Source organism: Heptranchias perlo, chromosome 8 (assembly GCF_035084215.1).
Source record: "Heptranchias perlo isolate sHepPer1 chromosome 8, sHepPer1.hap1, whole genome shotgun sequence".
In the NCBI taxonomy this organism is placed as follows: domain Eukaryota; kingdom Metazoa; phylum Chordata; class Chondrichthyes; order Hexanchiformes; family Hexanchidae; genus Heptranchias; species Heptranchias perlo.
In genome coordinates, this window is record NC_090332.1 from 36,250,268 (window position 1) to 36,265,159 (window position 14,892).

Here is a 14,892-nt window from a genome sequence, read left to right on the forward strand (position 1 = left end):
TAGTAATAAGGGGGAAAGAGGGGAAGGATTTTTTGAAATGTGTTGAGGAGAACTTTCTTGACGAGTACGTTTCCAGCCCAACGAGGAGGTATTACTGGATTTGGTTCTGGGGAATGAGGCAGGTCAAGTGGAGCAAGTTTCAGTGGGGGAACATTTAGGGAACAGCGATCATAGTATCATAAGGTTTAGAATAGCTATGGAAAACGACATGAGTATTGTGTCCAATTCTGGGCATCACACTTTAGGAAAGATGTGAAGGCCTTAGAGAGGGTACAGAAGAGATTTACTAGAATGATTCCAGGGATGAAGGACTTTAGTTACGTGGATAGACTGGAGAAGCTGGGGTTGTTCTCCTTGGAACGGAGAAAGTTGAGAGGAGATTTGATAGAGGTATTCGAAATCATGAAGGATCTAGACAGAGTAGATAGAAACTGTTCTCATTGGCGGAGGGGTCAATAACCAGAGGACGTAGATTTAAGGTGATTGGCAAAAGAACCAAAGGTGACATGAGGAAAAACTTTTTTTTTTATACATAGTGAGTGGTTAGGATCCAGAATGCACTGCCAGAGCAGGTGGTGGAGGTAGATTCAATCATGGCCTTTAAAAGGGAACTGGATAAGTACATAAAAGGAAAAAAATTGCAGGTCTACAGGAATAGGGCAGGGGAATGGGACTAGCTGGATTCCTCTTGCATAGAGGCTGCATGGGCTCGATGGGCGAATGGCCTTCTCCTTCCATGCTGTAACCTTTCTATGATTCTATGATTTTTTTGGACAGCAAGTGCTGGTAATGGTTCTGCTGTTGCCATTCACAGCTCCTCTAGTCCGATCTTTTGTTTCTTAACTTGTCCCATTACCACCTTCCTTGTCTTGCACCATCATCCCTTGTGTCATTTAATCACTCCTGTCCTCTACCCCATTACAGACCTTCCCTTTTGTTCTTTCCTCCCCTCCCCTCTATCCCCCTTTCCTTGGCTCTGTACTTGCTTAAAAACTTTAACTCTAACATCTTCCAGTTCCAGCAAAAGGTCTTTGACCTGAAATGTTAACTGTTTCTTTCTCCACAGATGCTGCCTCTCTTGCCGAGCTTTTCCAGCATTTTCTGTTTTTATTGCACCAAAATACTCCTGATTTTAAAATATTACCATTTAAATTTTTTGACAAAATTAAATACTACAAACGAAATAGGGACGAGAGATTAGGGCCTAACACCAAAAGAAAAATAAGAAAACTTGGGACAGGAAAAGTTCATTTGGCGCGTCATATCCTTCCCTTTGATAAAGCAGCTACATTTTATGCTGTTATGGATTCTACCTCATGCATTTCATCTTTTGGAGGCAAGTTGAATTATAATTTTGCCATCCCCACATCTTCAATATTCGTCCTGAACTAGTTACTGATTGTTATATGGCCTTATTTGAATTATGAAAATACAACATTTGAGTTTAGTTAAGCATTATTAATGACCTGATATAAGGTATAAAAATGCAGTTCAGTCCTGTCAATGAGCCAAATGCAAGGACATTTATAAAAATAAAGAGAAAATGAAAACAAGTGATAGTTTACACTATCAGCTTATTTTACATTTAGTTACCCTCTAAGAAGCCAGAATTAGGAGGCACCAGAAAATGTTTTTGTTCTTTTCTTTAGCACCATGTTAACAGTACTTTATTTTGTCAGTGGAATGTATAATGTTCACCCCATCCTCATTATAACATGGCCCTTAGGAGCCAAGTTTTCTGTATTTTATGTGGTGTATGACTTCCCCCATACCAGACTAAAAAGGTATACAAGACAGTCTTACAAATCAGATTATGGTATATAATGCAAAATGCTACAAACAAATTAGCAATACTAGGCAATATTCCTTTATTAAAAATCCTACAGGACATTGTGAAATATTCAAGAACCCATATTTTACAAATCCTGAATTATTCAACAATTGTCCCTTATGGCCTCCTACTGCATTCTTATTGAATGTCTTTAGAATTTTATAGGTACCATGGATTTGAAATTCCACCTACTTTGCCATTGAAAATGAATACTCCCACAATTAAGCTTCCAACAGCAGGCAGACCATTTCAGGCTAACCAAGGTAAATATTTACCCAGACAAGAATCTTGACCACTCTAGTTTATTGGTTGATTACTCTACATATTATTGGTGAACAGAGGCCCTGTATTATCATGCTCTTACAGATGCTGTGAAATGAATATGCTGGAAATCTCCTTGAACTTGCCTCTCTTCTAGGTTTTGGATCGATACATTCACTCACATTAGGGAAACCTCAGTTGGATCACCCTGTCACATATTTAGGGTGTGTTCCAGTCAATGTCCTACAAATGATGGGCTGCATTTCTTTTTCAACCCTCTGATGTCTTCCAACAGCAGTTACTCTGCTCATTTTTTTCCAGCTTTTTTATGTTTATATCGAACTCCTGCCCCTTTAATTTTTTTAATTGCCTTTTTTGATGATTTCTTAGTGATGGTTCGAGGATTAGAAATGGGTTTTGTACATATTTTATTATTTTTCTTTATTGAAATGGTCTTTTTGCGTGGGCGGGTCTTAGGAGTTAGCCTTGAAAAGTCTGCTATATTTTCAGTTGGCTTGGCTTTATATTTCTTCTTCCTCTTTTTCTTTTTAGATAGTTTGAGAGAGATATTGTTTCGTTTTTTAGTTTGCTTGCATTCTGATGGCGGGTGCTTCCTTGTGGTACTCCGAGTTGGATGAGGTGATCTGGTTCGTTGTATCGGACTCCATGGTTTAGACCCTGGTGCTTTTGTGGTCATACTTTTTCGCGATGTAGGTTTTTTAACAGGTGGTCTGACTTTCTGACGGTAAGGTTTGGGTGTTACTGGTTTTTTGAGACGGCTTTTCTTGGTAGGCCTCACTCTTATAAAGTGTGTCACTGGAGGTCGGCTTGTACTCGGAGCACTTGTGGTTGCAGGCTGTCTTGTTGTCTTGAATCTCTCTTTTGAAGGTATGGTAGGGACAGCAACCATACTACTGATTTCCATTAGCGTCTCTGAAAGATCAACATAATAGTCACTATTCTCAGAACAATTAAAAATGCTTACAAACACAGTCGACTTCTAATTATTCAAAGTCATTTGAATTCAAAGTGGGAATTTAGTGCTCAAAGAAGGCATTTGATAAGGTCCCACATAAGAGACTATTAGCTGAGATAGAAGCCCATGGAATCGAGGGAAAAGTACGGACTTGGTTAGGAAGTTGGCTGAGCGAAAGGCGACAGAGTAGGGATAATGGGTAGGTACTCACATTGGCAGGATATGACTAGTGGAGTCCTGCAGGGATCTGTCTTGGGGCCTCAATTAGTCACAATATTTATGATCGACTTAGATGAAGGCATAGAAAGTCTCATATCTAAGTTTGCTGATGACACAAAGATTGGTGGCATTGTAAGTAGTGTAGATGAAAACATAAAATTACAAAGCGATATTGATAGATTAGGAGAGTAGGCAAAACTGTGGCAAATGGAATTCAATGTAGACAAATGTGAGGTCATCCACTTTGGACCAATAGAGGATCGAACAGAGTACTTTCTAAATGGTAAAAAGTTAAGAACAGTGGATGTCCAAAGGGACTTAGGGGTTCAGGTACATAGATCATTGAAGTGTCATGAACAGGTGCAGATGGCGGAGTCCAGCACGTGAGTGCAAAAGACAAGGCTGAAGCGTTTGCAACCATCTTCAGCCAGAAGTGCCGAGTGGATAATCCATCTCAGCTTCCTCCCGATATCCCCACCATCACGGAAGCCAGTCTTCGGCCAATTTGATTCACTCCACGTGATATCAAGAAACGGCTGAGTGCACTGGAAACAGCAAAGGCTATGGGCCCCGACAACATCCCAGCTGTAGTGCTGAAGACTTGTGCTCCAGAACTAGCTGCGCCTCTAGCCAAGCTGTTCCAGTACAGCTACAACACTGGCATCCACCCGACAATGTGGAAAATTGCCCAGGTATGTCCTGTCCACAAAAAGCAGGACAAATCCAATCCGGCCAATTACCGCCCCATCAGTCTATTCTCAATCATCAGCAAAGTGATGGAAGGTGTCGTCGACAGTGCTATCAAGCGGCACTTACTCACCAATAACCTGCTCACCGATGCGCAGTTTGGGTTCCGCCAGGACCACTCGGCTCCAGACCTCATTACAGCCTTGGTCCAAACATGGACAAAAGAGCCGAATTCCAGAGGTGAGGTGAGAGTGACTGCCCTTGACATCAAGGCAGCATTTGACCGAGTGTGGCACCAAGGAGCTCTAGTAAAATTGAAGTCAATGGGAATCAGGGGGAAAACTCTCCAGTGGCTGGAGTCATACCTAGCACAAAGGAAGATGGTAGTGGTTGTTGGAGGCCAAGCATCTCAGCCCCAGGGCATTGCTGCAGGAGTTCCTCACGGCAGTGTCCTAGGCCCAACCATCTTCAGCTGCTTCATCAATGACCTTCCCTCCATCATAAGGTCAGAAATGGGGATGTTCGCTGATGACTGCACAGTGTTCAGTTCCATTCGCAACCCCTCAGATAATGAAGCAGTCCGAGCCCGCATGCAGCAAGACCTGGACAACATCCAGGCTTGGGCTGATAAGTGGCAAGTAACATTCGCGCCAGATAAGTGCCAGGCAATGACCATCTCCAACAAGAGAGAGTCTAACCACCTCCCCTTGACATTCAACGGCATTACCATCGCCGAATCCCCCACCATCAATATCCTGGGGGTCACCATTGACCGGAAACTTAACTGGACCAGCCATATAAATACTGTGGCTACGAGAGCAGGTCAGAGGCTGGGTATTCTGCGGCGAGTGACTCACCTCCTGACTCCCCAAAGCCTTTCCACCATCTACAAGGCACAAGTCAGGAGTGTGATGGAATACTCTCCACTTGCCTGGATGAGTGCAGCTCCAACAACACTCAAGAAGCTCGACACCATCCAAGATAAAGCAGCCCGCTTGATTGGCACCCCATCCACCACCCTAAACATTCACTCCCTTCACCACCGGCGCACTGTGGCTGCAGTGTGCACCATCCACAGGATGCACTGCAGCAACTCGCCAAGGCTTCTTCGACAGCACCTCCCAAACCCGCGACCTCTACCACCTAGAAGGACAAGGGCAGCAGGCGCATGGGAACAACACCACCTGCACGTTCCCCTCCAAGTCACACACCATCCCGACTTGGAAATATATCGCCGTTCCTTCATTGTCGCTGGGTCAAAATCCTGGAACTCCCTTCCTAACAGCACTGTGGGAGAACCGTCACCACACGGACTGCAGCGGTTCAAGAAGGCGGCTCACCACCACCTTCTCAAGGGCAATTAGGGATGGGCAATAAATGCCGGCCTTGCCAGCGACGCCCACATCCCGTGAACGAATAAAAAAAAATAAAAAAATAAATAAACAATCAAGGCAGCTCATGGAATGCTGGCCTTTATATCTAGAGGACTAGAGTACAAGGGGGCAGAAGTTATGCTGCAGCTATACATAACCCTGGTTAGACCGCACCTGGAGTACTATGAGCAGTTCTGGGCACCCCACCTTCAGAAGGACATATTGGCCTTGGAGGGAGTGCAGCGTAGGTTAACTGGAATGATACCCGGACTTCAAGGGTTAAGTTACGAGGAGAGATTACACAAATTGGGGTTATATTCTCTCGAGTTTAAAAGGTTAAGGTGTGATTGATCGAAGTTTATAAGATATTAAGGGGAACAGATAGGGTGGACAGAGAGAAACTATTTCCGCTGGTTGGGGATTCTAGGACTAGGGGGCACAGTCTAAAAATTAGAGCCAAACCTTTTAGGAGTGAGATTAGAAAACACTTCTACACACAAAGGGTGGTAGAAGTTTGGAACTCTCTTCTGCAAACGGCAATTGATGCTAGCTCAATTGCTAAATTTAAACCGGAGATAGATAGCTTTTTGCCAACCTAAGGTATTAAGGGATATGGGCCAAAGGCAGGTATATGGAGTTAGATCACAGATCAGCCATGATCTTATCAAATGGCAGAGCGGGCTCGAGGGGCTGAATGGCCTACTCCTGTTCCTATGTTGCCTGTACTTTTTATATTCAGCTGGGTTCTCTATTGAATTATGACCCTGACATTTGCTATAAGGCTCCTTTTTCTGTTTCATTTTAATCTCCAGGGAGTTCTAGCTTTGAATGCCCTTCCTTTCCCCCTCATGAGAATGTGTCTATTCTGTACCCAAACTATCTCCTCTTTGAAGGACTCCCATTACTCTTTTACTGTTTTACCTACCAATCTTTGATTCCAATCCACAAGATCCCTTTTCAACTCACTGAAATTAGCTCTCCTCCAGTTGAGTATTTTCACATTTGATTTTTTCTTGTCCTTTTCCATAACTACTCTAAATCTAATGATATTGTGATCACTGTTTCCCAAATGCTCCCCCCACTGCAACATGTTCCACTTCCCCCACTTCATTCCCCAGAATTAGATCCAGCACTGCTTCCTTCCTTGTTGGACTGGAAACATACTGATCAAGAAATTTCTCTTGTACACATTTCAGGAATTCCTCCCCCTCTTTGCCCTTTACACTGTTATTTTCCCAGTCTATATTAGGATAATTGAAGTCCATCATCACTACTCCATAGTTCTTGCACCTTTCTATAATTTGCTCCTCTATCTCCTTCCCACTATTTGTTGGCCTGTACAATATACCCAGCAGCGTAACAGCTCCTTTATTGTTCATTAATTCTAACCAAATAGATTCTGTCTTTGACCTCAAGTACATCATCCCTTTCCAGTGCTGTAACAATATTTTTGATCAATACTGCCACTCCACTCCTTTTTTTCCTCCCCTATCGTTCCTGAATACATTGTAGCCAGGAATATTAAGTGTCCATTCCTCCCCTTGTTTGAGCCAGCTCTCTGTTATTATCACTATACCTTAATCCCATGTGGCTACTTGTGCCTGCAGCTCATCAGCCTTATTTACCACAGAGGCCAGAATTGGAGGAACGCAGAGTTCGCTGAAGGCTGTAGGTGGTTACAGAGATATGGTGGGGCGCGGTCATAGAGGGAATTGAACACAAGGATGAGCATTTCAAAATCGAGGTGTAGGTGGCTGGTATTCTATTCCAAATTTTTTGAATTCATCCTCATTGAGAGCCACACTGTATTCTCTGTTTCTTTGATGCATTGTTATGGTATCAGTAAAAGTATCTCATTAAAAATTGAAAGCTTCAACAATTGCATGTTCTTAAACATGCTGTGCCTATTGTGCATGAATGATAGTTAGATGGCTTGAAACTTCAATTTTCATACTTAAAGAAGGAATATATATTGTGAGTTTGGCACTTTTCTCAGGCCCGGATTGTTCACACTCGTTTCTGCTTGTTTACAGCCCATTTTTACATTCCGGCATGTTAATGAGATTGGCAGGAAATTTGGGTGTAAATAGACATCTGCAAAATGGGCACACAAATGGGCGTAATTTTGAGTGTAACTTTCCGATTACACTCCCACAGGAAAATCCACCCCAACGTTCTGTGGTTTAACAAAATATTACAAGTGCTAGATTGGAACTTTTAAAGAGGCATCGTCCTCAAGAAAAGATTTTGTCAAATCTTTTCCATTTATTTCTGAACACATGATGAATTGAAATAAATTATGTGAAAATACATTGGGCTCGATTTTAACGCACAGGCAAAGCAAGCAAGGAGGCTCAGTTGATTTTAATGGCCAGACCTCATTAACATGCAGCTTGTGAACTTTCCAACCAAAATAGCCGGGCAGTCAGCGGCTGGCCGGCTGGTAAAATCGGGCGGCAAGTAGCTGCTGCCAGAGACCCTGGGAACAGTCTCCTGCAGCTGGTAAGTGCTCCAGGAGAGGAATCTCGGTCAGAGGAGGAGGGAAGCCTGAGGCAGGGGAGGCCGAGAGGAGCACTCTTGCTGTTCCTGGCAGGTTTGGCCTGGTGGGAAAGCCACCATTGCTCCCCCACTCAGACCTTAGGTTAAAATGCAGACCCTGATCTGCACATTTAAACAATTTTACAACACCAAGTTATAGTCCAACGATTTTATTTGAAATTTACAAGCTTTCGGAGGCTTCCTCCTTCCTCAGGTAAATGTCAGGAACTCCTCGAAGCCTACGCATTTATAAATTACAGAACAATACATGGTGATTACAGATAGTCTTTGCAACTGCCCGTTGCCAAGGCAATCACAGTGTTCAGACAGAGAGGTGTTACCTACAGAGCCCCCGAATATACAGTCAACAAAAGAAAACAAACAGAAAAAAAAAAGAGAGAGAGGCAGAAACATCTGGAAGGCAGAGAAAGCCAGCAAATGACCCGTTATATTAAAAACAGATAGCTTTTGTTCGCTGGTGGGGTTACGTGTAGCGTGACATGAACCCAAGATCCCGGTTGAGGCCGTCCTCATGGGTGCGGAACTTGGCTATCAATTTCTGCTCGACGATTTTGCGTTGTCGTGTGTCTCGAAGGCCGCCTTGGAGTACGCTTACCCGAAGGTCGGTGGCTGAATGTCCCTGACTGCTGAAGTGTTCCCCGACTGGGAGGGAACCCTCCTCTCTGGCGATTGTTGCGCGGTGTCCGTTCATCCGTTGTCGCAGCGTCTGCATGGTCTCGCCAATGTACCATGCTCTGGGGCATCCTTTCCTGTAACGTATGAGGTAGACAACGTTGGCCGAGTCACAGGAGTATGAACCATGCACCTGGTGGGTGGTGTCCTCTCGTGTGATGGTGGTATCTGTGTCGATGATCTGGCATGTCTTGCAGAGGTTACCGTGGCAGGGTTGTGTGGTGTCGTGGACGCTGTTCTCCTGAAAGCTGGGTAATTTGCTGCGAACTATAGTCTGTTTGAGGTTGGGTGGCTGTTTAAAGGCGAGTAGTGGAGGTGTGGGGATGGCCAATGCGAGGTGTTCGTCGTCATTGATGACATGTTGAAGGCTGCGGAGAACATGGCGTAGTTTCTCCGCTCCGGGGAAGTACTGGACGACGAAGGGTACTCTGTTGGTTGCGTCCCGTGTTAGTCTTCTGAGGAGGTCTATGCGATTTTTCGCTGTGGCCCGTCGGAACTGTCGATCGATGAGTCGAGCGTCGTATTCCGTTCTTACTAGGGCGTCTTTCAGTGTCTGTAGGTGTCCATCGCGTTCCTCCTCGTCTGAGCAGACCCTGTGTATTCGCAGGGCGTGTCCATAGGGGATGGCCTCTGACGTGGTTAGGGTGGAAGCTGGAAAAGTGGAGCATCGTGAGGTTGTCCGTGGGCTTGCGGTAGAGTGAGGTGCCGAGGTGCCCGTCTTTCATGGAGATTCGTGTGTCCAAGAAAGAAACTGATTCTGAGGAGTAGTCCATGGTGAGCTTGATGGTGGGATGGAACTTGTTGATGTTATCGTGTAGTCTCTTTAGTGATTCCTCACCGTGGGTCCATAGAAAGAAAATGTCGTCGATGTATCTGGTGTATAGCGTTGGTTGGAGGTCCTGTGCAGTGAAGAAGTCATGCTCGAACTTGTGCATGAAAATGTTGGCGTATTGGGGTGCAAATTTGGTCCCCATGGCTGTGCACCCACGGCGAAGAATCACTAAAGAGACTACACGATAACATCAACAAGTTCCATCCCACCATCAAGCTCACCATGGACGACTACTCAGAATCAGTTTCTTTCTTGGACACACGAATCTCCATCAAAGACGGGCACCTCAGCACCTCACTCTACCGCAAGCCCACAGACAATCTCACGATGCTCCACTTTTCCAGCTTCCACCCTAACCACGTCAATGAGGCCATCCCCTATGGACAGGCCCTGTGAATACACAGGGTCTGCTCAGACGAGGAGGAACGCGATGGACACCTACAGACGCTGAAAGACGCCCTAGTAAGAACGGGATATGACGCTCGACTCATCGATCGACAGTTCAGACGGGCCACAGCGAAAAATCGCATAGACCTCCTCAGAAGACTAACATGGGACGCAACCAACAGAGTACCCTTCGTCGTCCAGTACTTCCCCGGAGCGGAGAAACTACGCCATGTTCTCCGCAGCCTTCAACATGTCATCAATGACGGCGAACACCTCGCTATGGCCATCCCCACACCTCCACTACTCGCCTTTAAACAGCCACCCAACCTCAAACAGACTATCGTTCGCAGCAAATTACCCAGCTTTCAGGAGAACAGCGTCCACGACACCACACAACCCTGCCATGGTAACCTCTGCAAGACATGCCAGATCATCGACACAGATACCACCATCATACGAGAGGACACCACCCACCAGGTGCATAGTTCATACTCCTGTGACTCGGCCAACGTTGTCTACCTCATACGTTGCAGGAAAGGATGCCCCAGAGCATGGTACATTGGCGAGACCATGCAGACGCTGCGACAACGGATGAACGGACACCGCGCAACAATCGCCAGACAGGAGGGTTCCCTCCCAGTCGGGGAACACATCAGCAGTCAGGGACATTCAGCCACCGACCTTCGGATAAGCGTACTCCAAGGCGGCCTTCGAGACACACGACAACGCAAAATCGTCGAGCAGAAATTGATAGCCAAGTTCCGCACCCATGAGGACGGCCTCAACCGGGATCTTGGGTTCATGTCACGCTACACGTAACCCCACCAGCGAACAAAAGCTATCTGTTTTTAATATAACGGGTCATTTGCTGGCTTTCTCTGCCTTCCGGATGTTTCTGCCTCTCTCTCTCTGTTTTTTTTTTTTTTTTTTTGTTGACTGTATATTCGGGGGCTCTGTCGGTAACACCTCTCTGTCTGAACACTGTGATTGCCTTAGCAACGGGCAGTTGCAAAGACTATCTGTAATCACCATGTATTGTTCTGTGATTTATAAATGCGTAGGCTTCGAGGAGTACCTGACATTTACCCGAGGAAGGAGGAAGCCTCCGAAAGCTTGTAAATTTCAAATAAAATCGTTGGACTATAACTTGGTGTTGTAAAATTGTTTACAATTGTCAACCCCAGTCCATCACCGGCATCTCCACATCATGCATATTTAAAGACAACCCGTCCGGTTTGGGGCAGGCGTCTTGCCACCTGCAATCTAAAATTACCAGGCGGGAAGAGTTAAAATCGACCTCATTGTGTCACCTACGTGCCATTGATGAACAAAAAAACACCACTAAACATTTTTTTACAAGGATGATACCTATTTAAACAGCTAATACTTCAAAGTAGAAGCAACCACATTGAATATAAATAATGTCATTTCAGTGTGGGAATCACTATTTTCCACTGTATTAAAACTCAGTAGTAATCACAATGAAATCACCCTCTCCAGTACAATGTCATTTCTACATAGCTACATTTTGTATAGACAGTCTCACAGCTAACGTAATTAAATGGTAGGTTATACATTTGATTTGTATCTGATGAGAAATGGAGCAAAATTAGCTAACTTAATTTATTTTGTGATCCTTATTTGAGATAAGAAATTCCTGTTTTAATCAAATTTCTGAATTGGAAATCCAAATTCAAACAGCAATGTTGGGGGAGAAATGTAAAAGTTTGACCTTTTAAGGAGAGTGCAATGTCAGAATAACAGGCCATCTGCTTGCTCTTGCATTTGCCTACACAATGACCTTACAATGCCACCTGGGTATAGGAATCTGCAGAGGCTAGAGGAATATGTACTTCATCAGAGGGAGGAAGTTTCGGAAAGCCAATCACCCTTGGACATTCTAGGACATTTCTAATAATGAGCTCAAGAATGGCTGAGGCTTGGAAACAAATTTCTTGTCAACCGTTTCATCTTTGTAATGATCTGGATGTGAAATATTTCAAATGGTTATCATATTTCTAAGCTCTCCTGAAACGTTGGTTTTTAAGGTCAAAACTCAAAATAGGGGATATCCCTCCTGGCAAGTTTTCCGGAAAAGTCAATGCAAGTACAAAATGGGAAATTCTAAAGTTCTGCTAGCATCTTTGGTTGAACCAAACGCTTATCTAACCTGTTACTATGACATTCCCCCCCATCTCCCCTGCGGTCTTTCTTAATCGTCAGGGAGAGGAAAGCTTCATCTTTACTGAATAGTTTGGATTCCAAATTCGATGGGGAAGAACAAAGTTCTAACACAAATATGGGGAATGCCAGCTGGTAACCATTATTTTGTTCTTCTCATCCTGATTGATCTTAAAGTGATGTCTCAGCACATCTACCTTTCAAAGTGGAATGTCAGTATTACATTACTACTGTTAAAACAGATAATGAAGAGAACACAACAGAATATTATGATCAGGCAATGAAGAACTGAGTTTTCAATTCATAAGATTAACTGTCCTCTGCAAAAGAAATTGTCTCTCAATTCATATGAGTAATTGCAGTCGGTGAAGAACTGAACTCTCAATTTGTGAGATTAATTGTGCTCTTCCAGGAACTGAACTCCCAACTCATGGGATTAATTGTGTCCTGTGAAAAACTGGCCAGCTTTCAGCTCATGTGATTCATTGCTGCTCATTTCTTAACTCAGGAGACACTGCTATCTGTGAAAAGCTGGGCAGTTTTCAATCAACGAAGCTGGGCACACAATTGTTACTGTACTTTTCAAAGCTTGTGCACCACACACATATTCAGCCCATGAGTTAAATACTAACTTTTACTTGCAAAATAATTATCAAATGGCCTCATATCCTCAACTTGGCTTCTATTCACATTACCTAAGTGTTAGAATGACGGGTCATTGATTTTGCAGTAATTCCTTATATTGATGATTAACTCTTACATCCTAAGGTGCGGGGGAGGCGGTGAAATCTTTAAGATAAATAGCATTGAGTATTCAGCTTTATGGCCATTTTCTTTGTGCTCATTCAAGAATGCACAATTTTATTCTTTGCACAATCTGGAAGTACAGATGCATTAGGGTCCTCCAAATGTATTGCACAATTGATTGGCTAAACAGAAAGATCACTCAAACTTACTAAACAGCCACAGGGAGCATCGCGAGAGGCCCAAGGAGCAGCCTCATAAGGAGCAGCAGAGAACCGGCAGTGGCAGAGCATCGCGAGAGTTCAGAGGAGCGGCCTCATAACAAGCAGCGAGTCTGTTTTTTTTCCCTGTCTGTTTCAAAGTTAAAAAGTGATGTCACAAGATAAAGGAGGAGCTCCGAGGGTAAGTCAGTCTAAGTATTTAGTTTAGTTGTTAGCGTTTTTAGTGGTTATTGTTTTAGTGCCAGCTAAACAGTTAAACAGCCTTAACGCTAAACAAACTGTTTTAAATAACACACACATATGTATCTATATATCTATATCTGTTCTCAGGAGTGTGATGGAATACTCTCCACTTGCCTGGATGAGTGCAGCTCCAACAACACTCAAGAAGCTCGACACCATCCAGGACAAAGCAGCCCGCTTGATTGGCATCCCATCCACCACCCTAAACATTCACTCCCTCCACCACCGGCGCACTGTGGCTGCAGTGTGTACCATCCACAGGATGCACTGCAGCAACTCACCAAGGCTTTTTCGACAGCACCTCCCAAACCTGCGACCTCTACCATCTAGAAGGACAAGAGCAGCAGGCACATGGGAACAACACCACCTGCATGTTCCCCTCCAAGTCACACACCATCCCGACTTGGAAATATATCACCGTTTCTTCATTGTCGCTGGGTCAAAATCCTGGAACTCCCTTCCTAACAGCACTGTGGGAGAACCGTCACCACACGGACTGCAGCGGTTCGAGAAGGCGGCTCACCACCACCTTCTCAAGGGCAATTAGGGATGGGCAATAAATGCCAGCGTTGCTAGCGATGCCTACATCCCATGAACGAATAAAAAAAAACTCATGACATACATACATATAAACTGTGTGTGTGTGTGTGTGTGTGTGTGTGTGTGTCTAAGTAGACTCAATGTAGTATGGAGGGACAGCTGAAACCCACTGCCTGCAGTTCCTGCACCATGTGGGAACTCCAGGACACATCAGGTGTCCTGGGTCACCACGTGTGCAGGAAGTGCCTCCGGTTGCTTGAGCTCAAGTTCAGGGTTTCTGAGCTAGAGGAGTGGCTGGAATCGCGACAGGGCATACGGGAAGCTGAGAATTTCCTGGATCGTACGTTCCAGGAGGTGGTCACCTCCACAGCCTCAGGGAGTTCAGGATAGTAAGTGGGTGGCCATCTGGCAGGGTAGGAAGAGGCAGGCAGTGCAGGAATCCTTTGGGAGCGTACCGGTTTTCAGCATTGAATACCGGTAAGGGTGACGACACCTCGAAGGAGTGCAGTCCGGAGAAAAGCACTGCAGGGCAAAGCAGAGTGTAGGAATGCAGTGGTTATAGGGGATTCAATTGTCAGGGGGGACAAACAGGTGTTTCTGCAACTGCCAACTCGACTCCCGGATGGTGTGTTGCCTCCCTGGTGTCAGGATAAAGGACATCACAGTGGGTGCAGAACATTGAGGGAGGCGGGGGGATGGGGAAGGGGAACAAACAGAAGTCATGGTCTATGTGGGAACCAATGACATGGGAAGGAAAAGGGTTGAGGTCCTGTAGTCAGAATTTCTAAGGAGGAAGTTAAAGAGCAGGACCTCAAAAGGTAGTAATCTCTGGATTACTCCCAGTCCCATGCACTGAACATAGGAATAGTAGATTAAGACAGGTTAATGCATGGCTGGAGAAATGGTGCAGGAGGGAGGGCTTTCAGATTCCTGGGGCATTGGGAACAGGGGCAGGAACGATCTGTTCAAGATGGATGGATGGCAGGCACCTCAACAGAGCTGGGACCAATGTCCTCGTGGGGAGGCAGACTAGCGCTGTGGTGGCGGCTTTAAACTAACTAGGCGGGGGATGGGCACCAGGATGAAACATTACAGGGTGCATAAAGGGCTGGGAAGGACAAATAGCACTAGAGTAAAGAATAGTTCAGAAATAGGAGGGATCAAAC

The 14,892-nt window shown here is 44.9% G+C and overlaps 1 protein-coding gene and 1 long non-coding RNA gene across 3 annotated transcripts in view; one reads left to right on the forward strand and one right to left on the reverse strand.

Annotated features, from left to right (window-relative positions):
* LOC137324556 (uncharacterized) overlaps positions 1-14,892 on the forward strand; it is a 262,292-nt gene that overhangs the window by 85,737 nt on the left and 161,663 nt on the right. The gene's annotated exons all lie outside the window — the stretch shown is intronic.
* Positions 2,120-14,892, reverse strand: part of hhipl2 (HHIP-like 2) — a 46,876-nt gene continuing 34,103 nt past the window's right edge. The window contains exon 9 of the mRNA XM_067988965.1: positions 2,120-3,025. Coding sequence (XP_067845066.1) covers positions 2,400-3,025 — 626 coding nt within the window. The 3' untranslated portion in view covers positions 2,120-2,399. The remainder of the gene's footprint in view (positions 3,026-14,892) is intronic.